The 24,639-nt window shown below is 32.4% G+C and overlaps 3 protein-coding genes across 12 annotated transcripts in view; 2 read left to right on the top strand and 1 right to left on the bottom strand.

The window, feature by feature from the left end:
- LOC126873717 (GTP-binding protein 2) overlaps positions 1-24,639 on the top strand; it is a 31,337-nt gene that overhangs the window by 1,901 nt on the left and 4,797 nt on the right. The window lies entirely within an intron of this gene.
- Positions 1-24,639, bottom strand: part of LOC126873703 (BTB/POZ domain-containing protein 7) — a 30,645-nt gene extending 6,006 nt beyond the window's left edge. For 2 of the 8 annotated variants that reach the window (XM_050634844.1, XM_050634850.1), the window contains exons 1-10: positions 23,911-24,639; positions 21,917-22,013; positions 20,369-20,629; positions 19,826-20,190; positions 17,074-17,624; positions 16,710-16,873; positions 16,235-16,619; positions 16,007-16,159; positions 15,402-15,558; positions 15,104-15,282 (exon numbers count right to left, since the gene is read on the bottom strand). In XM_050634844.1, coding sequence (XP_050490801.1) covers positions 15,104-15,282; positions 15,402-15,558; positions 16,007-16,159; positions 16,235-16,619; positions 16,710-16,873; positions 17,074-17,624; positions 19,826-20,190; positions 20,369-20,610 — 2,196 coding nt within the window. In that variant the 5' untranslated portion in view covers positions 20,611-20,629; positions 21,917-22,013; positions 23,911-24,639. Of the gene's footprint in view, positions 1-3,104; positions 11,807-15,103; positions 15,283-15,401; positions 15,559-16,006; positions 16,160-16,234; positions 16,620-16,709; positions 16,874-17,073; positions 17,625-19,825; positions 20,191-20,368; positions 20,647-21,916; positions 22,014-23,910 lie in introns of those variants that run through there. The other 6 variants (XR_007692510.1, XM_050634849.1, XM_050634846.1 and 3 more) reach the window with 6 other exon arrangements.
- LOC126873737 (uncharacterized) lies at positions 2,981-14,953 on the top strand. Its single transcript, XM_050634933.1, has 2 exons — positions 2,981-3,157; positions 12,841-14,953. The coding sequence occupies exon 2, from the start codon at positions 12,848-12,850 to the stop codon at positions 14,087-14,089; it is 1,242 nt and encodes a 413-aa protein (XP_050490890.1). The 5' UTR covers positions 2,981-3,157; positions 12,841-12,847; the 3' UTR covers positions 14,090-14,953.

The following is a 24,639-nucleotide window of genomic DNA, read 5'->3' as shown; positions in this document are numbered from 1 at the left end:
ACTTCCAAGTTTGAATGTCACGATTTCAATGTTTAATATTTCTTCAAAGCTTCAAATTTCCAAGATTTCTAGAACACCGAAGATTGTCATGCCAAAATTCTAAACTCTAAAGCTTCCAAAGTTCCGCTTGATACATCAAACGATCGATGCAACGCGATCACCGATCGCTCGTGCAGTCAGTTGTCTGACCGCGATTGCGTAATTGCAAAACTGACTGACAAGAAGACTTGCTGACTTGCCTATGTAAGTGATCGATTGGAAAACTACTGGAGTTATATCAGGAACATTGCTGCTTTTTCGTGTGCGATAAAACGATGTCACCTTGTCGGAACTTGCGAGACCTCGTTGCTTTAATAAATTTACATGCGATGCACGCTGATCAAGCATATTTTAAATGTGCATAATGTTTCCTGCTTAATATTTGCAACTTCTCAAGATTGATTTTTTGTTAAAATACTAAATGTTATTAAGATATTATTATTTGAATGTCTTTGAAAATTACTTTTATTCTTCAAATGCGAACAATTTTATTTTATTTTATTTTATGAACATAAATATTCATCATATTCTTTGTTCTTTATTTATTATTGAATTGCGAGCGTTCTAGGCCTCGTTTCACTAGAATTCATTATAGTCACACACAATTGTGATTTTATATAAGTATACAATATACATATAGGTATACGGATATACTATGTATACAGATGAACTGTTTTTAAATGAAAAATACAATTTGAATTTATATAAATAATAGTATTCGATATTATTAATATTACTATAGTAAATATATAGTACTATCACTTTATGTTAGCATACTCAGTATATCTGGCAAATTATTCATAGATTTTATTATTACAAGTCTTGCGATAGTATTTATTTAATTTAGTAAAAGTCTTACATTGATAATAATGTCTTGATTCTTCCTTTGGAAAGCTTTTCTACATTTTCTAACAATAATTCGTATTAACTAATAACATCATTAAATAATGATATTGCAACGAATAACACTACCACCTCATTTCACATACACATATGTACATATTTAAATAACAGATTATCTTTACTTTACTACAATTTTTCTACTAAATTTCAAAGTGAGCAATTATTCAAATGAATAATTCAATGATTCACAGCGTATAGTATAACATTTACTTCTTCATTTTTTTATTTTTATTTTTTCAAAATGATACATAAATAATAAACTGTGCATACTTTATTATAACACTTCGGTGAAATTTATTCCTAATAGAAAATTTGATTAGCGGATATTTCCTCCAAAAATTTGTTTAAATTGTAAAGGACCAATATAGATGGTGCACAATCTTCTCTTCGTTAAAGTATCCTTGAAGACAATGAGTTGACCCGAAGAGTTAAGAAAACTCAAGAACGAATCTAATTAAACCGTATAATGTTTTCGTCTCGTTTAGATATGGTCTGAAAGTCGTAAAAAGTCGTCAAATGTTAAGAGACAAGTAAATAATATAATGTTTCTCTTCTTCGTTAAGAGCTCCTTAAAAACTATGAAACTACCCCAAATGTCAAGGTAATCGGTAAAACTGTCTCGTATAAACAGAGTAACATGATCAATTGTCACCAGGTTTCCAAGTTTAAATTAGATATTATTAAGATTAATTATCATCCGACCGATGTAACGAAAGTGAGAAATAAATAAATAAAACAAAATAATAAACAGATAGATAGAAAAATAAATCAAAAGGGAAAAGTAAATTGTCAACAAATTGCAAATGATGAATAAAAGTAATAATAGAGAGAACAGAAAATGAATCGATCGGATAGTAAATAGATCGGATAGTAAAAAAGTATTGTAATTTTACTGGCCGACACTTTCTCTCGGTCAAATATCTTTATAATTAGAGAACTGCTGCAGAAAGGAAGTCAGTGAGTCACTTTTTACGTTCATTCAACGAGGTGTAAGGAACGGAACGCTTTTCTCCTATTGCAATTTCGTCGGAGCTACCAAAGACATTTTGTTCTCGCTTATTTTATATTAAGTTGATATATATGAAATGTTATTTTTTCAAATAGAACTTTGACTAATTTAACGCAAGTAACAACTGGTTACTTTGAAGTTTCATACAGTATTTGATAAAAGCGATGTTCGTATAAATTCTATGTATCTTTCTTAATAAGAAATTGGTCTACACTAGTTTCATTAGAAGCTAAAATACAAAAATTCTTCGAATCGAGCTGCTATAATTTCTTTTAAAGCATTTTACGTATTAAGAAATTATCTAGATGGGATAAAAGATACCTTTAACCATCCTCGTCATAATATTTCCAATCACTTTTATAACACTTTTTCCAAATATGAATTGATATAAGAAGAACACACGAATATGCAATTATTCCTGAGAGTCAATGTGTAATGAAATCTTAATGCCTTCGTTAGAAATTACATGAAAACATCTTCAAAACGAACCACCAGTTTATCGAACAAGTAACACGCAGAGATCATCGCAGAATCACGCGTTTAACCCTTTGCCCTTTTTCAAGTATGATTATAGGAAGAAATATTATAAAAACCACAAAAGTGTGTATTATTCTCAATTATGGAATTCGCCAGTTCATCAAAAACTACACCGCCAAAAAAGATTATTTTATCGTTATTAAGTAGAAAAAGATCATTTTATCGTTCTGTATACTCTGAATACAATTTATCCATAAAACGATATTATCTTTAATATCGTTCTATATCTAATATATTCAACTACGAAAGTATTCTAAAACGAGTCACCAATTTAGATAGCAACAGTTACGTCCTTAAGAAAGGTGATTCATAAACAAATAATTGCAACCTCTTTTTCCCTATCGTTAGCTTCTTACGTTTTGTTTGTTTCCCTTTTTACAAATTCAATTGATATAGATGAATTGTGTCATTAGAACTTCCGACGAGTGTGCGACAGTTATCGCATTACGTTAGATTTCTTGATGCGTTGCGCAGACTATAAATAGTGTCCGCTTCTAGCGACGTTAGTCTCGTCCAAACGACGGACTGTTTAACAGTGTTTTTTAAGCATTTGACGTGGTTGCATTTTATTCGTCCGATTCGCGTGAAGTCAAACAGAGAGTGCCAGTTATTGGAAACAACCGAGTGAACGATCGAAACCGATTTTGAATGTGCGGCTAGAGCTTAAAGGTATTTTTTTTTTTTTTTGCAAAATAAAGAGCCACTTGAATTTTCTCAATTGTCCGAATGGAAAAGCTTCTTCTTATTAAAAATCATTTTAAACGACTTCAAAAGAAACATTGTCTCCACTATAGTGGTTGACAAGGGATATTTATGCAAATGCGAGACTTTTATGGAGAATCGAATGTTTATGTAAATGTTTATGTAAATTTATAGAAAATTGATACATTTATTCTGACATCTGTTATTAAGCTTTATAATCATACGCAATTAACCGTGCATCATTGCATACTCTGAATATTTTATGCTTTGCGCGTTTCTAAAATAGAAAATTTTTTTTTTAAATAGAAATGCAATTATTAATAATGAATTTTATTGAAAAGAAAGAAATCAATTGAGGAGAGATTTATGGAAAAAGCGTGAATCGAGCAAATCCAACCGGAAGATTCAGACATAGATAGAACAGTTTCAGTCATTAGCTACGTTTCAATTGATAATTCTAATAGCTCTTAGAGAACTTTGTTAGTTTGTTTTAATCTAATCCAATAGTAATTTAATTTAATGGCTACATTTAAACATTTATATTTACCAAACAAATAAAAATTCCATGGTATTCCAAATAATTGATTGAAAAATACATTTAACACGTATATGTAGGTATATTTACCTTAAACCTATAGACCTTTCTTCCTCGATTTTTTTGATTAAAATATCTATTAAGACTGAAGGATCTTTTCTTCGAAAATTTGACGCAGTGTATGCTGTATACGACGATCATACACGCTCTTTTAAAAAAGATGCGAGGACTTGTTACACAATCTAATATTTATTGTATCTGCTTTAATTTAGCGAGCACATAATTCATTTTTTCAGTTCCTGCCTATCAAATTAACACCATTCAAAGCTTTCAATATTTTCCACTTTTTTAAGTAAAATTTAAAGATATGAGCAAACGTAATACGACGTTAAAGAAACGCAAACGATTTTAACAGAGAACCTAATAGAACATCGATTAAGATCTAATATTTCTTTTTTGATAATCTCATCAGGTGCAATCAACACAGTATATTTCCCTTCCTAACAGTTTAACTCTGTTTGTCTGTAGTAAAGGAACGTTGAAATACAAGGTATATCGTAAATATTTATGAGGGAAATGTAATTAACACAATAGGAAGTAGATATCTGATCAACTCGATGACAACAAGAATTACTGCTTGCTACTTTGATATCTTTTTCAAACGAAACAATAATCCATTAAAAGTCAAGGTTAAAAATTGTATCAGCGATCGTGTACAAAGAATTTTTCTTGGAAAGGACCGATGAAATCGAACGCGTTTGAACGTTTGGAAAAATCGCGTTTCAAAAAACATACAAGTCAAGATGATATCGATTAATTAAGGCTCATCACGTTCAGTTTACATTATCACGTTTTCTCGAGTCTTGTCGCGATCGAGATGAAGATTGATTGAATGAGACGGCTTCTCGTGGCTATTGGCTGTTTCTCTACTTTAAGTGATTGCGTTATCTTGACAATATTGAAACCAGTCATTTTTAACTAACTTACTACGAAACTAATTATTTCATTGAAATAAACTCTTTATAGCGACTAAAGTATACGATTAACAATATAGTAAAGTTTCATGGATATACTCACGTGTAAGGAAAGAAATTAGTGTTATCATTGTCCACGTATTTTTTTCATTCATTGAAATGAACATTTACATTGTCCTAGTTAGACTGTGCATGCATATGGATTTATGACAAAATCTAACGTGCAGAAGTTAATCTTAAAAATTACAGAACATACATAATTTTGAAAAAAAAAATAGAGAAAATATCCAGAATCGAGTAATTATTAAAAAATGTAAGAAGTAAAGAAGATTTCCTTGTTCATAAAAGTGGGAATTTGTATGTAATATTCTGGAATGTTTGTAAAAATGATAAGGTTATATCGTTCAGAAAAAATGAAGATTGTTTGTCACTGTATTTAACACACGTGTTGTTTCTAATTCTCCGGAAACTAATTGAAAACAAAACATGAAAAAAGTAGCGTCACCGTGATAATCGAGTCTTCTCGAAGGCAATACATGAAAATGTACCTTTTCTCACCATCACACTCATCCTCATAATTTTCTACAATCTTCTTCTTATTTATCATAATCATCTCATCATTTTGAATTTACCTAATAAAAACCTTTACTACACATGCGTTGCATGAGTTTCGCGTGATTAGAATCGCGGAAAATTCAATGATCACTATTAAATAGAATAGTTATGAAGTAAATTGTACTTAACAATGCAACGGTTAGACGTTAATTGGGATAATGTTAAATCCAATTTCTATTCTTTTTTTACTTAGATTATACTTTCATAATCATGAACAGAAATTTTTGTTTGCAATTTCTACACGAAACTACGAAAATAGGAATAGAGAAAACGATCTTTGCTTCCTAGAAATTTAATGTCTATCACCGTTTTGCTCTCTACTCAAATACTGGGAGCTTACGTAAGATCGACTGTAATACAATATCGAACGAATTATCTCGCAATTTCCTTCTAACTGCGCTTACAGTTGCAACAGTCACTTTTGCTTTCTACTAGGATTTGCTCTTCCTACTTTACATATTTCAATACTTTTCAATCTATTTCCGATATACAGACTCGATATAACGTAAAACGGCAATACAACTGAAAGCTTTGTAACTCCTTCTAACACTACACAGTTTGGAAGTTCCAAGCGTCATAAATAATTTTTTTTTTAGGAAAGGTCCTAAAGAACAACTTAACTGTAATAACTTTGCGTTATCGTGTACATCTATTCAGCTGTTAAATTATCATTTTTGCAAAAGAATCACGGTCGATATGTATCGTCTAAATAAATAAGAAGTCACAAGATTCTTCTGAAAATTATATAGTATACCATTGTATAGTTGTATACGGGGTGGTTGGTAACTGGTGGTACAAGCGGAAAGGGGGTGTTCCACGCGAAAAAGAAGTCGAAAATATAGAATAAAAATTTTTCGTTTGAGGCTTTGTTTTCGAGAAAATCGACTTTGAATTTTCGCTCGGTACGCGTGCGATACGTTATAACGGATCTCACTGTAGACCGTTGTCACGATGGAAAAATTAAAAAAAAAAAATTAAAAAAGAAATATTTACTCTACATTTTCGACTTCTTTTTTCGCGTAAAATCATCCTCTTTCCGCTTGTACCACCAGTTACCAACCACCCTGTATAACGTACGTGTTGTCAGTGCTATCGTTATTGCAATGATAATATCTGTATCAGCACTGCTTCCAATAATAATATTGTAACAGTAGTCGAGAAACTAGTATATATCGACATCTCTGTTTGGATTGAGTAAGACTAATATCTAGATTTAAGTCTGAAAAATAGCAATATCATATCTCTAATATCTAGATATACTACTGAAAGAAAATAATCACTAATGTTACCAATATTAATCGAATATAACAACATATTGAACCGAACTTTGCATTTTGAAGCGTTATACGTGTATAAAACTGTAATCGATTAATTAGTTTCTTAACAATTGAACATTCAGAGAAATCTATATATATGTTGTATTTGACGATAGAAACGCAAGAAATGTTGATAAAGAAATAATTATTTTCAAAATGATACACTTCAAATTCTTCGTTATTTTACTATCAAAGGATTAATCGCTTGATGCACATATTCCTAATATACAGTGGCATAGAGTGTCCTTAATTTTTCTAATTATTTTAACCATCGATCTTTACACATACAAGATACTTATTTTATACAATAAAAGATCTACATACATCGTACCTGGTAAAAGATAAGAATCTTATATATGTGATGAGAGATTTTTCTCAGGTAGTTTCAAAATAATAAGAGAATAATTACTCCATCCTAATCTGTTCGGAATAGTCAATTCTAAAAAGTTTAATCATTTCCATTAATAAACCGAGAAAGAATGTGTGCGTTAAAAAGTTAAACATCAGTAATTCACTACTGGAAGAAACCGAAAACTTGCGTAAAAACTCTTGGAAAAATGGAAAAGGCGTCTCGACACTGCCGATAATAACCGACCTCTTAACACAAGAGCTGTTAATTATACGCTCCGCTCGATGGCGCATCATCGCGTTATGCAACGATGAAATGAAAATAAAAAAATTTTTTTTTAACAATACAGCAAAGACAAGCCGCGTAACGAATAACTCGACTAGACGGACAGCAGAGAATTTTAGCAATTTATTCGGACCCGCCACCGCTGTTCGCTTCTATTCGCGTACAAAAACATTACTCGAGAAGCATCGCGGAAGTCATTCGAGATAAATATCGCGTTGCTGTAGCAAATAATTTGTCACGAGCGTTTTGTATTCGAAAAACACCGGTCGACGTTTATCGCATGCAATTTTCGTGGACGAAAATTGCGATGCGCTCAACGTCTCGCATGTAACGGAAGTTCGTTCCCCGCAAATTCGTGGAAAAACGAAGAGATCAACGTAAAAGAGGCGTTGATGTTCCTTTATTGCACTATAAAGTTAATTTTCGCGTAGGAACACGGAAGCCGATCTTTTGTTACGGCAAGCAATATGTTAATGAAGGGTATATACACCTACGCATACACATACACATCTTCCGGTGTTTTCTATATGGTTTTGGAATGGAAGGATAAACGGTGAAGAAACTGAATACTGATTCTTGCTAAATGAATTGATAAATTGAGTATGAAATATAACGTGCGTACGAATTCATAAACTTCTTAGAATCCAAACTGATAGACTTCGCCTCTTGTACATGTCTCGATTATTAGTCATACATGTACAAATTATCGGTAGCAGTAGATTTTCTTACATAATCGGAACAGGTCTCGTAATAAAACAAAAAATGAAATTTAACAAGGAAATCTTATGTATAAACCACAAATTATCCGATTATCCTATTATAAAACCAAAGTCTATAACTATCAATGTGTTACTTGTCGATTCACGAATATTATTAGTTAGTACGTTATTGCAAGAAAGTCCAGGACTCTCTTAATACGATATACTTTTATTGCAAGGAAGAACTAATCATAATTAATTCCAAATTTTTATCAGTTAAAATTAGCTTCTAATTCGACATCAGTCAGACGGAGATATATTATATGTATTATATGAAATATATTATATGTAAACTTACTCCAGTAACGTTCTCAACAATTTTAGTTTCTCAACTAATTACTAATCTACAAAACTGCATTTCACTTCAGCATAAATTTTTTGCTAACATATCCACTTGTACTCGTTAGATCTTTCTTAGACGTCATTCAGTAATTGTGAAGAATCAATAAATAGCTTGTAAGTGGCAATTACTTGCTAATGAACTGCTTCTTTCAATAAATTCAGTAACCAATAGTTACTAAACTTTCCAAGATGAATATGGCGGATGAATATGAAATATGCAATACAATGCAATAAAATACAATATATATATATACGTATTTGTTTGTATATTTGCTTTAAAAAACAATTTAAATATGTAAAATAAATAACAGGCGATTAAAAACTTTCTAAAGGTGAAACAAAGCTCTATTGAGGTTTCGCTTGAATTACAAATTTTCTAGAAAAATATGCATTTCCATACATATTTGCTGTTTACTGATAATGTTGCACTATGAGGAAGTTATCGTTGGAATTGAATCCAATAAGGAAGTTACGTGAGTCAAATATGATGGGGGGCGGGTAAAAAGTGAATCAATTGCGTAGATAGAATATTAATTCTAAATAGAATGAATAATAATTGATTGAGAAGTTCTACGGTATTTTAATTTCACGGACTAACCCTTTATAACTCCAATTTAGAGATCACACATCTATATACACGCATTTTATCAATTTTATTTCACTTGCTTCGTTGATAGACCCTTATATACCAACTTTAGATAATTCGTTAACAAAATTTTGTTAGGTAACAAAATAAAGTAAATTTTATTTCTGAATTCCAGATTAAAGTACAAATTTGCATGAATTATAATTTTTCTTTGCCGTACGTAACCAAATCCTGGTTATAATCTAATTATAATATGCATAAAGAAAAGAGCAAAATTAGAACTTGAATATAGTGTGTGTATATGTGTATATATCTGTCTAACATATTACAAACATAATACTGTAAAGCAATCGGTAAAAGATAGATTATAAAACGGAGGCGTGTTTAGAGATTAAAATGCACAAAGTGGCGGATTAGTAAAATAAACGTAGTCATAAATGTGAGTATTAAATCATCAAATGGTTTACACAATATTTTAAAATATGTAACGCTTCAAACAGTAGACCCTGAACTATTTCCAAACATACCTGCAACTGCTTCAGCGATCTGTTTAATTAACAGCTTAACATATTCACGATAACATCAGATTTGTTTGCTTACTCTGAATTATACGCAAATATTGAACTTGGTAATAACTTCGAAGCGTGATTAAGTTCCTTCGTTCCATCGAGTATTATGGTGTAACGAATTTGGAAATCAATTTTCGTTGTCCTTAACATAGCTTAGGGAATCGCATTAAAAAATGGCTAAGAGCATCGATACTTATCACGTTCAGTTCGATGAAAATGCGACGCATTTGAAAATATATAATTTACATCGTGAAGCTACATTTCCCATCTATAAAGTCGATAACTTCTTTCACCTTATAACTCACGATAACTTACGATAGGTAACTGAATAGATAATTGTGAAGATTATCGTCGAATTGTATACCACTTTTGTGTCATTCAAACCTATCGAACACAATACATTATTTAAAAATATTGCATTTTCAATGTATCTTTATAATTGTTTTCCTATTTTTAACAAAATTCCAAAAACTAGTTTATATCCTTTTAAACAGAAATATATCTAAATTATTTACACAATCTATTTCATAAAATACGTAATTCTCTCTTTTCCTCCCTGTCCCTCCCCCCGCCTCACTCCTATGAAATATTGATTTTTTGGATTTTCAAATATCACTTTGCTAATGAGACCTTTCGAATTTGAGCGTACACCCACAAATTTAATAAGTTTCTTTTAAATATCTAGCTCAGGTAAGACTAAAACGCAAATGCATTTCAAATACATTTGCGTTTAAAAACAGCTAAACGTATTAACGAAATCCAGTATCTTACAAACACTTAACAATACGTAATGAATAACATATTCGTGATCTGTAATTTCGCTGACTAACTCAGGAAAGTTACAAAGTGAAAATTAAGCAAAGTTTTTTCTAATGTATCTTATATAAGCTATAATGTTTAATATTATTAATAATTTAATAATAATAAAAAAATCATAAGAATTTTATTTAATATAATCTAATATATTTAATCTATAAGCTTTATATCAAATGTCGTCCTACAGTCACTGATAATTAGCCGGCTTGACCTTACTTTAACTGTGAAAATATACAACAATAGGAAATTACAGGCGATTTTAAGAATTCACGGTTGAACTGTAATTTCGCAAACATATAGGTAAAAATAAATGTGAGCTGACGAATCGTTTTCAATATATGAGCATAACAAATTATTATATATACATGTGTGACAAAAACGTTTTGTAAATAAATATATATCCCTTTATTTAAAAAATAGACGAAAAATATAGAAATACTTAATATATTGCTCGATCACTATTAATGACATTTTTCATTCTTTTCACCAGATTTTTCCAGATATATTTACTTATTTATATAAAAAGTTCTTTAAGAAGTCTTTATGAAGACTTAAAGCAAGCAGAAATTATCTATATAAGTCTAGATAAATATCAAAAAGCAAAAAGAATTGAGGTGCGTACAAGAGAGCGTGTAAATACTTTACAATAACTAGGCAAAATAATGAATTACTATGCATTGTTTATGTATCCTTAAGCGGCTTGACGCGTCTTTACTTATATCGTTAGGCGTATAGACGATGCAATATGCTATGGAACACGCTATGTATGCATGGTAATTCGATGATGCAATTTTTTTCAAAATTACCAGCACGCAGAATTACGCATATACGCGCGCGTTTATCTGTCTCGATCGCATAGCGTAACTCGAACTATAAAACTAATTTACATTTCATATATGCGTCGAGACAATGAACAGATAGTTCATCGATACTTGGAATCGAATCGTTTAATTAGCTTTAATTATATGTTTTCTCTTCCTTGGCCGTTTTCCACTCGAATGTTAGTTCTCTATTTAGCAAAAATCAACTGATTTAAAGCTCGATCAGGAATGAAAAATTACAATACTATACGACGACAGGATATAAAATACGTATACATGCCTGTGTCAACACCACTTGGTCATAAGTTACATGGTAAACATGACAAAAAGAAAAATGAATATTACTGATAAGCGTGTTATCACTTCTACTTAACTGACTTTGTTTTTCATTCGTATCTCTAATACGAAACATTCACATTCGCAATTAGCTTTGGTCTAAACCGTACTTAGGATATTGGATCCTCCAATAAACGGGAAATTATATAAATACGTACGTACGTGTTTTTTCATCTATGTAAGTACTTGAATGAAAACGGAAGCCAGAAGAAACAAGTGAGTGTCGTAGAAGAACCATTATTCTCGTCATAGTGGAGGCGTTAAATATTACACAATTTCTGAGAGCAAGATGTTATTACAACTGTTGCAAGTGGCTGCAAAATAGATAACTAACGTGATGTGGAATTATTTATTAATCGTTCTACGACAATGGTTTTGTGAATAACGTGCTTCTGATATGACAAGATAAGTCAAGGCTTGTAGAGAACTTCAAAGATAACATCTTATGAAATTTGAATACAATAGAAAAACATCTAAGGAAAATAAGCAAAAAATAGAGGGAAAATATTGCAATTATGTTAGAAGAACACGATAAATCATATTTACCGATTTTCACGCCAAACAATCTTAACATCGGACGTATTGTCGAACAATCATATATGTATTATGAAAATTTGTTTATTACAAAATAATATCAAATTATTCTGTAACGTGTTTGATCGTAAGATAACAGAGATAGGAATTTGTAACCGGAAAAATAATCTCTGATATATCTAATATCGAAGTACTTCACTTTAACCATCTAGTTACGTAAAGATTAAAACATTTTTCACACAAATAATATTAATTAAATAAATACAAAATGATAATGTAATTGGCTAATTGTAGAAAACAAAAAAATAGATAATGCAGCTAAAAGCAAAATCTACCATTAACTTTTCTAATTAGAATATTATTTAATCAATTAACAAAGTCCTTTAGTCGGAAAATTCTATAATCGCGAATTTCAAAATTAATGACAAATCATTCGTTCTTCTAAACACAAATATAACATTATTTATTTTATTAGACATTCAACGACATGTTAAAATATAGGTCATTCATAAGTAAAGAAATCATTATGTCCCGATTAATAAGTTAATTTTTATATGCAATAAAATATATTAGGATTTGTTGAAAGAACAACATCTCTTAATACTTCTTAAAATCAACATAACTTATTTATCTCATTTCGCTATAAATTTATGTTTTTCATAAAAAAAATTCATAATATTTTTCGAAATGCAAACAGTAGTGAAAGACGAGTGAAGTTATTATCCCAACCCAATAATAGTTTTCTTTAAACTCAAGCAAAAGCAGGTTTCAATATCTACAAGACAACAATGAGAACCATCAAATATTCTTTCAGATAAATAATGTACCCGTCAGTCGAGCCATTGTCAGTTCAAAAGTTGGACGTGCTTTTAAGACAAAGTCTTGGTAATGATCTTCAAATAAAGCATATTGAATGGAAGCCTCTAACCGCGCCAGGCGAGAACTTTGGAAGCGTTATGCTGGCCATCATTGTCACCTTAACGCGGTCAAGCAACAAAACGGAAACTCTTCATCTGGTCGCGAAACTTCCACCCACTTCCGCCTATCTATTGGGCTTGTTCAACAGTCCAGTGACATTCAGGAAAGAGCTACAATTCTACAGCGTGATGGTGAAGGAATTCACAAACCTTCAAATAGAAAGTGATGTCAACGAGAAGGACGCAAGAGATCTGGTACCAAAGTTCTTTGGGGGAAGACTAGGTTTGAAAAATCCAGAACAATTTGACGAACAAGCTGCTATCATTTTGGAGAACCTGAAACTCAGTGGCTACGATACGGGCGATCGAATCTTTGGATTGGATAAGAAGCACACAGAATTTGCAATCGAATCTCTAGCCAAGTTACACGCTCTCGCTATTGCTTTAAAGATGAAAAAACCTCAGTTATATGAAAGAATAGCAGCAGAAGTATTTTTAGACGTTTCAAATGAAATCACAGAAAAGTGTGTTAAGGACATGTTTGGGAAAAGTAAATCGGATTTAGAGAGCATGGAGGAAATTAGACCGTATTTAGATCGAGTTAATAAGACCATAGAGTACGGTCTTGAGGCAAACAAAAATCTTAAGAAACCGGAAGAACCTTGGGCAACATTTGTTCACAGTGACTTTTGGGTGAACAATATGATGTTCCGACACGATGAAAAAGGAGAATTAGTCGATATGAAGATCGTAGATTTTCAATTATCCGCATATGATTACGGTGTGAAAGATCTGATCTTCTTTCTCGTGTCGAGCGCGAACGAAGAGATTCTGGATAACAAACTGGACCATATGTTTGACTTGTATTATTCTTGTTTCATTAAAATGTTAAAGACGCTAAAAGTAGACACGGAGAAATTTTCCAAGCAGAAGTTCGACGAAATTCTGAATCGTTGTGGGCCTGTAAAATTCAATCAATGTATCATGATGGCTCAAGTGATTCAGGCACCTAAGAAAAGTACCTCAGAGTCAGAGAACGTGGAGGGTAGCAATGTTTTCATAGATATATCTGATAATGTAATATATAAACGAAAATTATTGCACATTGTGACTCTATTCGACAAAAGGGGATGGCTGATATGTTGATATATGATGGGGTTAGGAGAGAGGGGAATGTTGATATATGATGTACTATTAAGATGTATATGATAAATTGTTTATAATATATAAAAGTGTATATAGAATTTTAAAGATGTTAGAGACTTTTACAATTTAAGAGTTTAGTATTAGAAGACACCAAATATGTTCATAAGGGCTCTAATATTATTAAGCCTTAAAAATTAACTAGTTGTTTAAAAGTCAAATTCGAAGTAAGTGTTTACTTTATAAAACTGATTCTGTAATATTATTGTAGATACCTGCATCATGTTATTTTGCACGTAGATATACTTGTTTCTCAAAATAAAAATTCTATTTTATTACATGAAAATAATACGAATAAAATTTATCCAATCTATGAGGCCCCATGAATAATATAACAATATTCTGAAGTTCATTATCGTTCGTTTCTTCTAATTTTCTAATTTATATTGTAATTATTATTGTATCGTAATTCTGAGAAGTTTCTAAAGGTTTCTAAAGGCGAATCGAGCAAAATCTTATTTCGTTTTGCATCGATATGCCCCTGCGGAACCCGATATAATGACACATGTTTTATGTAACATGACATTGAAACACATCAATCGAAACTAATTTTCATTCTCTCGATTAATCGAGTTAACTATGTTGAAACAATAAATAGCCAATTACAGTGAATACCATCATTTCTCGTTGATTGCAAGTGACATTTATGTAAATCATGTTTGTTAATAAAATAAAAAAATGAAATATAAACAGCAAGCAATAATTCAGGACATATTCGTTGACAGCGCAAAAATAATAAAAACAGCAAGCAGTAACTGAAAATACATTCATTTATAACTTAAAAAATAAAAATTTTCTGTTTTGAATTCCGAGGAGTATGTTAACAAGACAATGTTTATGCAGATTATTTCGTTTACGTAAGATGTGCAGACTTTTATGTTTTTCAAAATATCCCAAAATTGTTTGTACAGGTGACTCTAGAATTATTCTACGAAACAGGAGGAGAAAAGTACTCACTTCTAACAGATCCGCCACCGTGTCAGGTAGGTTGAACTCCCTCACAACACGTAATCGCACTTGCCTATTAATTTCGTGTCGCGATGAGAGCGGCAAACTGATAGCCCTCTGACAACTGGGAGACTGCCTCAATTTCTGCTCTCGCTTCAGCATAGCTGCCAAGGTCGCGGAATCTGGAACTTAAATAGAACACATAACAAATACCCATTCTCGTTTTGGAAGAGTGAATTTCTCCATATCTTGTCAAAACACAATAGAACTGTCAAACAGTTTGATAAGAAAATAGCGATCAAAATACCTGGAAACGCCGCGGCGAGAACATCCACTCCGGCTGTACCCATTGGTCTTGGTTTCTCATCAACCATGTACAAGGCATCGGGAATATCGGCCACATACCGTGGCCTTCGCAATCTCACTAAATCTGCTTCTTGGACCATTTGTTCCTCAACTAAAGACTGTAAAAAGATTTGTTTACCTTAGATTAGAATATATCAGCACAAACTAATTATATTGTATCTTGATAATTATTGAAAGATATATAATAATCTGTAACAGAAGAACTGATGATAAATGATTTGAATAAATCATTTCAGTTTAATTTTAAAAGATATTTCTGTATATTGATTCATGTTATAATGTAGAAATTTTCAAATCAACAATTTTGTTTACAATGCTCTATATGATAATTAATAAGCTCCACTCTCAAAGTATCTTAATGGATTTAAATGATAATATTAGTAAACAACGTTGTCATCGATATAAAATAATTTTCATCATAACTAATCTTGCAGAATATAAATAAGTTTGTTTTTATTCGATACATTTGTTTTAGCAATGAGATTAATTTTCTTATAATTTCTTATTAAAAAACTCATTTCTTTTTTAAATAAAAATTACGTTTACCTTTATTTCCTCGTAATAAGGCATGAACAGGCGTGGCCTTACAAAAAATCCATTTTTCTTCCCTCCCCTTATCCATGCATTCATTCGTAAATTCTCCCTCTCATCTCCTATCATATGACTCGGTGGAGTTGAAACTAATCCTCTTCTAATAGCCTAAACACATAAAAATTTCATTGAGCATCATATGAAGATGGGTATCTATATTTGAGCGAGTTTAATGTTTCGTACTTGAGCCAGCGCTTCACTATTTGGGGGTAATATATGATCCATTCTGACAAGTGGTAGAAGCTCGCTAAGTATCTCTCGCAACTCTATATCGCTTAAATCCCTTTTCTTCAACCCCTTTCTTGTCACAGAGTGCACCGTATGACTGAGCAAATTTGGTTCCCGATCTTCCATACGACGCACCAATTCTTGTTCCCCCCACTTGAGTACCGCCTGCAGTATTTCAAGTTCGCTCGCTTGCAAGAAATGACTTTGCAAAACGTTCGCCAAATGTACGTGGTCTAATTGATGGAGAATAGAAGAAGAAGCGACTGGCTGGAATTCCTCTCTTAAATAATGCAAGGCTTGTCTATGTACCCATGCCGATCCGTGAGGTTGACTACCCCACCTGTAAAAATATAATTGAAAATCGATAAGAACAATGAATTCTTGAAAGGTGCATTTCATTTAATAATGTTTCAAATTATGGGAAACTCACTTCAAAACAGTTGGGAGCGATTCCAATGTAAGGTATTCTAAAATAAGATCTTCACAACCCTGTGACAATATATCTAGTTCCAAAAATCTGCCGATTTGGTACAATTCCATCGCTTCTTCTAAGGGACTTGGTCGAACACGTCCAGTATGAGTAAGAGCCTGAACCTGAGAACAAACATATGGACAAGGATAATTTACAATCAAACGATAAATTACCTTTCTTGAAATTACTAATAGAACTTTCTTATTTAAATAATAAATAAAGTACTTAAAAAACAGCAATAAATATTCATATAGACGTAAGCTACATTTGATCTTGGCTCAAAAAATTAGTTAAGGTATATTTATGGAAATAATATAATTACCTCTCCAAGACTACCAGCGCTGTTCCCGCAACCATTACCTCTCATAATTAACGATAAATCAACTGTATCTAAATACACTGCATGTAACAATACTCTGGCGTATCGTTTGGGTATTACACTCTCATCCAAAACTATTCTAGTGGGTATATGAAGCGCTCTTTCTGTGTGATCTTCCCCAGATCTAGTCCGTCTTTGTATTAAGTTTCTGAAGAACGGGGATCTCGCAGAAAGTATCGCTTTATGACATGGCAGTTCTAACTTTGGCCGGAATCCATATTCTGAACTTCCACTATCTGGTCTCTGGTAATCACTGTCCGATGTGAACACTAACGCAGCGTCCGCGTAATCACCGGTGTCCAACAGGTATCTGAGATCGTGTTCCAGCGGATTCGGTGTGCCGAATTCTTCGCTCAGTCGTCGCAAGAGATTCGCCTCCAGAGCTGCATCGTGTGGACAAATATCACCAGTGTAGAGATATCGCAATAATGCTGAAAACATTTGTACTTCGAGATTCGGTGTTCTCAGCTCCAAACATATTCTAGCACCGTATCCTACGATTTAACAAAATTAAAATTAATTTGTTTAATTCAATCATCAAGCGATTAACGCGTCCACTGCAGTACTGATATAGAGTATAAATTAAAACATACAGAGTTCGGAAATAATCTTGCATAATAATTCATATAAATCATATACGAAAGTTACAAATGAAAAACATAATAAGGCACATTTCCCGTCTTTTATAAAAGAGCGATTTTAAAATACAATATGTTGATAACTAATTCCACATTAAAACTACTTTTCCATTTGATTTTAGGATTAAATGCATTTTTGTTATCTTCTTGAGCATTTAAAAAATTATAATTACTTTGTATATGTATATATATGCAGAATGATAACCAAGCTAAAGTAACATGATTAAACTAATATTAGTCGTCTTTTAAAAATTATCATGGATGAACCATCTGTTTTCAAAATCTATCAAGTTGTCCTTCTCTTCTGCTATTTTATACTCAAATAAATTCTTTTAGTTGCTAAACGACATAAAAATAAAAAGATCAAGAAAAATGATCTTATCAATGTAGTATCGTGAAATAACCGCGTAAAAATCGATGAACTTGTAAGGAGTACGAACTACAGTGCAAAAGCGAAAGTTCTGACGAGCCAGAAGGGATGGGAAATCCCCATAAGTCATCGAGCCCAACGACATGTCCGCGGCCCTTTCAGAAAAAGGAGTACCTGGGAAGGCGAACGTGACCATATTTGCTCATGGACAACTGTAAAAACGTGCGTGTGGTGGGAGTACGGAAACCGTTAAAAAGGGACGCTTTAGTGGAAAAAGTTGTTATTATCATTGATTGACATGAGTTGTGAGTTGTCATTAGTGGTTACGAATTGATTAGTTGTATTGATTTAGTTACTCTAGTTGTAATACATTAATTTATTAAGAAAGTTTTAGTTAAATAATTATAATTATCTGTTTTATCATTTGTAAATATATATATATAAGATCAAATCAGGAAATTAGAGAAAAGGCACTGAAAAGAGCAGTAAGGTATGAGAAGAAAGCCTTGGAATCGAAGAAGGAATTAGTGAAAGAATGTATAAAGGAGAGAGAAAGGAATTGGGGAAAGGGCCAGGAAGGTAAAAGAGCAAGGAAAAGAAAGATGAGGCTAGAGGAGGCGAGGGAGGGAAGGACTCAAGGAGAGGCAGAAGATAGACAAGAAAGGATGACAGCGAACCAGATCATAGAAGAAAGAAGGAAAAGAGAAACAGAGGAGAGGGAGAAAAGAATAAGGAAATCTAAATACAACAGATACTACAGAAACATAGCAAAAGAAAGACTACCAAAGTACCTAGAAGGAAAGATGAAATGGGAGGACAGAAGTATGGTAGCAAGATTTAGATGTGGTAACGAAACCAGGGCAAGAGAACACTGGAAAGAGGAGGGAGAAAGAGGATGCAGATTATGCAAAAAAGGAGAGGAGGACCTGAGGCACATAGTAGAGGAATGCGAGATTACAGGAGGAGCAAGGAACATGGGGGAAGTGCTGAAGGAGACTGGAGAAGGACTGGCAGAACTGAAAGCAATAATAGTGAAGAGAAGAGCAGTAGAAGAGGGGGAGGAACGACAGGGAGGGAGCACAGCAAGTCCAAAGCTGAAAGGCACGGACTAAGATTAATAAATATATATATATATATATATATATATATATATATATATATATATATATATATATATATATATAAAAGATAAAATCACTATAATTTCTGGGGGCTCAAACCAAGATTGAACAAAACAGAAAACTATAATTATTTAGACAACAAAGCGTCCCTTTTAACGGTTTTCATACTCCCACCACACACGCGTTTTTACAGTCTATGACCAAATATAGTCACGTTCGCCTTTCCAGATACCCCCTTTCCCGAAAGGGGCATGGACTTGTTGCTGAGCCCGATGACCCATGAGGATTTCCTATCCCTTCTGGCCCATCAGCACTTTCACTTTTATCTGCACTATAGTTCGCACTCCTTACAAGTTCATCGAGTTTTACATGATTATTTCATAATACTATATCATATTTTTCACATGTTATATTCATATATAAAATCTTAGATTATAAAGATTATAAATCGTTATAAAGATAGGATTTATATAAAAATGACTTGCTAAGATACAGATAGTAAGTAATAGAAGGCTAACAAGCAGTGAACGTGTTAAATTACTCCAAAGACAAGAAAAATTATATACCCGGGCATCCAGCCAGCAAATCCCTAAAGTAGGGACAACGGGCTGACAACAGGGCTCTGTGAACAGGGAAGCATGCTCCTCGGTAGACGAGATCCACATCAGAACAATGTTTATAGTCGTACAACATCGACAAATCCTGTTTGTATGTGGCAGCCGGTGGTCTAGCTAATTCGGCTTGAACATGGAGATCCTTTAATGCAGCCAACGCCTCGTACTCCTCCAAAAGCGCCGTTGCCTCTAAATGGCTCCATGTTGAGACTAAATCTCGGATTATCCTACCATGGTCGCAGGCCTTTGAAGACCGACGTCTTCGAATGAACTTCTTCCGTAAAGTCGCGAACCCCGTCATTTTCTTCTTCTTTTCCCTGCAAATTGGACATACGATTTTTAAGATCAAAGATCAGAGCTCATTAAAGCGCATCTAAAGATACCCGCAGTTGTGCGAATATCGTTAAAATAAGATCTCTATAGGATACAGATCTAGCCGATGAAGAGAAACGGAGCGATTCAAATAACGAGATCCAATGTTAAATGTTTAAATACCTGATAGCAATGCCATGTTGATCAGGTGGATTACCAGAGGATGAAAGTCTAGCTGCTTGGACCGAATCTCCACCTACACTGGTAATGCTTGACGATGCAGAAGCACCCATTCTATGTATCATGTAGGAAGCATCTCCACGCCGTCTTTTCACGAACCAGCAATCCCTTTTATCGGAATTATCAACCTCCTTTGGTCGTCTACGTTGCAATACACACGGTGTCAAAATTCGGAATACATTCATTGCTCACCCAGACAACAGCCTGAAATCATTGTGCACCTTTTATACGATAAACACATCTCCTTAATTCCACTCGTGTTTATCACGCGTAATTACCACGCTCGAACTTCGAATATTGTTTTCCAAAATTGTTTATGAAAATTTGTTCGAAGGTCTCTCTTATCTTTTCGTAATTAATAGATATTTTAAACATAAATTTAATTGCAAATTAAATTTATAAATTAAATTTTGTCAGAATATTAACATGTTTCGTATCATAGAATTTCTCAAAGAGTACCTGTTTCTAATAATTATTTTCATTTGTCAAATAGAAATTCCCACTGAAGATATGTTCAAACATTTTATTTTCCATTAACAATGTATAGACATTATGCGACATTAATAAATTTTATACCATATCAAATTTAATATTTTTTTCTAAAGTTTTAACGATCTGCAAATAAATCCTAAGAATGATCTTCTTCTTTAGATTCATTTCGTTTAAATATTTTAATCATTTACACGTGACACAAAACATGTTAAACATCCACATCAGCGCATAAAGATACTTTAATGATAAAAGACGAAAGACAAAAATATTATTTGCAAAAACTTCTTATTCGATGTTATTTTATTGAAAAGTTTACAATGTCTGCGCTGGACAAATGTTTTGTTAAAAAACTTCTTTCCGGTCTCGTTCTTATCTAAGTCCACGCAGACGGGTCACTTTAAACATTGACCAAATATGCGATCGTATATTTTGAGTGATGATGTAAAAAAGAAAATATAGCAACTTGGAAAAAAATAATTATCAGTTGCTATTTTATCTTAACACACGCACACACACATATAGACATCGAATTTTTTTGCTTTCTTTTTTTTCTTTAAATATCTTTCTTCCTTTCTATTTGTTTTATTGTACACGGTATTCATTACCTGTGCATATTTGTTAAAATGTTGAAAACTAATGCATATCAAGGTCAATATTTCAAAGCAACGATGTCAAATGCATTCTTGTTTTCCGTAATACAATTAAAATTTTAACCATGCACAACGATCGATTCTATATATACTACCTAAAAAATTCATTTTGTCGAATTTACTGCCTACAAAAAAAAGCTCGAATTATTTTAAACGTCTTCGAATGTATATCATTCAAAATGTTTTTTATTTATTCATTGTGTTGCTCCAACTTTTTCGTTTACAAAAAGAAAAAAGGAAGAAAAAAAAGGAACGTGTAAGCACGTGACGAAACGATTTACGTAAAAATAACGAAAGTTGCTGATCGCATCTTAAACTTTCACTTTCTTAGCCAACATACGATATTTACCTAGAAAGTACACTGCATTGAATTCGGAAGCGCCTTTTAAATGGATACGCTCAATGCTCGATACATTTTTCATCCATTTCCGACGAAATTATCGAGGCTTGAAATGAACAAATTTTTGGAAGTCATCAAATGCTGAATGACATATTAAAGTCATATAATAATCTTACGAGGATTATTCTTATCAAGCTGTTCTAGGAGGTAAAGATTTCTTTTTAAAACTCTCTAATTTGCCTCATCTATGCAGAAGCCTTGGAAATAAGCACTAATCTCTATTAAAAGTAACTGCTCGCAGGCAAATGCAATGAAACAAATACTTTGAATTAGCTTAGTAGCGTAATATTGATAACACTGATGTATTTGTGACCTCTTTGGACTAGTTTCTTTTATTGTATAATGTCACAAGTGTACTAGTGCAGTTGCAATCTTTATTTGATTATTTTAAGTGACAGATATGACTCGATGATGAAACTGGTTTTGTCGAATGCTATACAAAGCATCTAAATGCTGTATAATAATCATCAGTGTCTATTACATTTGAATGTAACAAATATTCAAGTGATTACAACTATTAATTATTATAGGTACAACTTTTTGCACATTCTGATATCTTTAATGATAAAAATGAAAATATTTATAATATAATCAATTAAATAAAAGGCCAATGACATTGTAATGCTGAATGCATAAAAACTGCATTCATTAATTTACGCTAAAGATGAAATGCTAATACCAATGGCAATCCCAATCAACTTTGCCCTTTGAAACTTAAAATAAGCAATTGGAAGTACATGGAACAAACTTTAAATATAACCTTATTCCAACATTTATAAATATCTAAATGACCTTTAAAATTTAATCTACTTTACATACAAAAAATAAAATATGATGATATCAAGGAGAAAACTTTATTTCAAAATATTATTAAAGAAAGTGAGTATTAAAAATCTTGCTACCAAAGTGCTATCAAAGTTTACAAAATATATAATTTTTAAAAAATATGTTACTTATATATTAATATATACTATATAATATTAAACAAAAATATAAATTCAAATATACTTCTTATTATTACATAATATTTATTATGTATTCAGCTGATTTAACTGCCACTTATATTCTCCTACTAGACACTTTTTTTGCAAACATATATCCAATACACAATTTTTTAACATATTCATATACAAATTCAAAGTATAAGTAGAGCATTCATTTACAAATATCAAAATGGGTCAAAGTATTCCATCCCATATTTACATAAGCATAATTCTAAAGGAACATGTAATACACAATCAAAAATTGGTTTAACACAAATGTATTTCTCAAATATACTTTTTTTACATTTAAATATACACATTTTTAATTTTAATATACGTCAATACAAAATATAACTAATTCATAAAAACACAGAGACAATTAAAACCAAATATAAATCAAACAATAACTAAGAACTGTAAATAAATATTTACATTCCTATATACGATAAAAATATATTACTTGTACTACAAAATAAAAATAAAGCACTTATAATTGTACAATCAAACCCAATTGCACTAACACATTACATTAAACGAATATAACACAAAATCCACTAAAAACACCACTAATTCGACAAAGCAAGGGTGAAGAACACAACACAGGAAAAAATAAAAAGGCAGAACACCCAGTAACTCCATTACAAAACAGTAAGCCAGAGAACTTCTACTGACAGTAACACATCAATAGGTCAATAGTAGTCAGCTGAGCTATGATTGCAATCGCGTTACGTGTAACAATGCGTATGACGTACGCTTAGCAAGTTCAGTCACCTCCGCGATTACGTGGGGAAAGAATAGAGAACAAAAAAAAAAAAAAAGAGAATGAGGAGCACATATCTAATAACGAGCGTGCAGGTATACGTGGTAGACGATAATATCGAGATACAATAAGATCTTAAATAGAGATATAATCACAGAGTACGTCGGGAACGTCCAGGAAGCACGGAAGTGTTTCGTTACCTGGATATCTCGGGTGCATGCGTTCCATCCATTATTTCCATTCTCGAGGGACTTCCTTGAATTCAAACTGGCACAAGTAATCATCACAAAGCGCGACGGCCATGTTTATGCTCGTCAACTTAGTCTGCATGTAAATAAAAGTTAATCGCGGCACGATATGTATCATTTGTACCTCGCATTTCTGTATTAACAAAATCTATGAGACAGGTTTACGAGAGACGAGCATTCAGACACGTTAAGTAAATAGAGCCATACAGACGACAACGTATTATTGGGAACACAGAAGACCGTCTGGTCGCACGAAAACAAACCTCGACGGCAGTCATTGCTAACTGTAATGAGCTCGACGATAGGCGAAACGAAAATAACACGGAACGTTAAAAATAATGTGTGAAATAGTATTGTTTACGTTCACGACGCTTTCACAGATAACAGAATCGTTTAAGGCATACACACAGAGAAGGAATTTTTCTGACACCGAAAGATTTATATTACATCTGATCATGCGCGAATACACAATTCCGCGATGAAGTACTCCATGTCCAAATCTTGGTAGAATTGGAGCGACAAAGAGGTTAGGTTTACTGATCGTTAATGGCAGTGGCAATAAAATATATTTCTTTGATATCACCGAAGAATAACGCGGTTTGTTTTTGTTTAAACGAATTCCATGGAACGGTTGTTACGAACTGTTACCCTGCGTTTCCATGGAACTAATAGATTCTTCAC

This window comes from Bombus huntii, chromosome 15 (genome assembly GCF_024542735.1).
Source record: "Bombus huntii isolate Logan2020A chromosome 15, iyBomHunt1.1, whole genome shotgun sequence".
Classification (NCBI taxonomy): domain Eukaryota; kingdom Metazoa; phylum Arthropoda; class Insecta; order Hymenoptera; family Apidae; genus Bombus; species Bombus huntii.
This window is presented reverse-complemented; position numbering and strand designations above follow the sequence as displayed.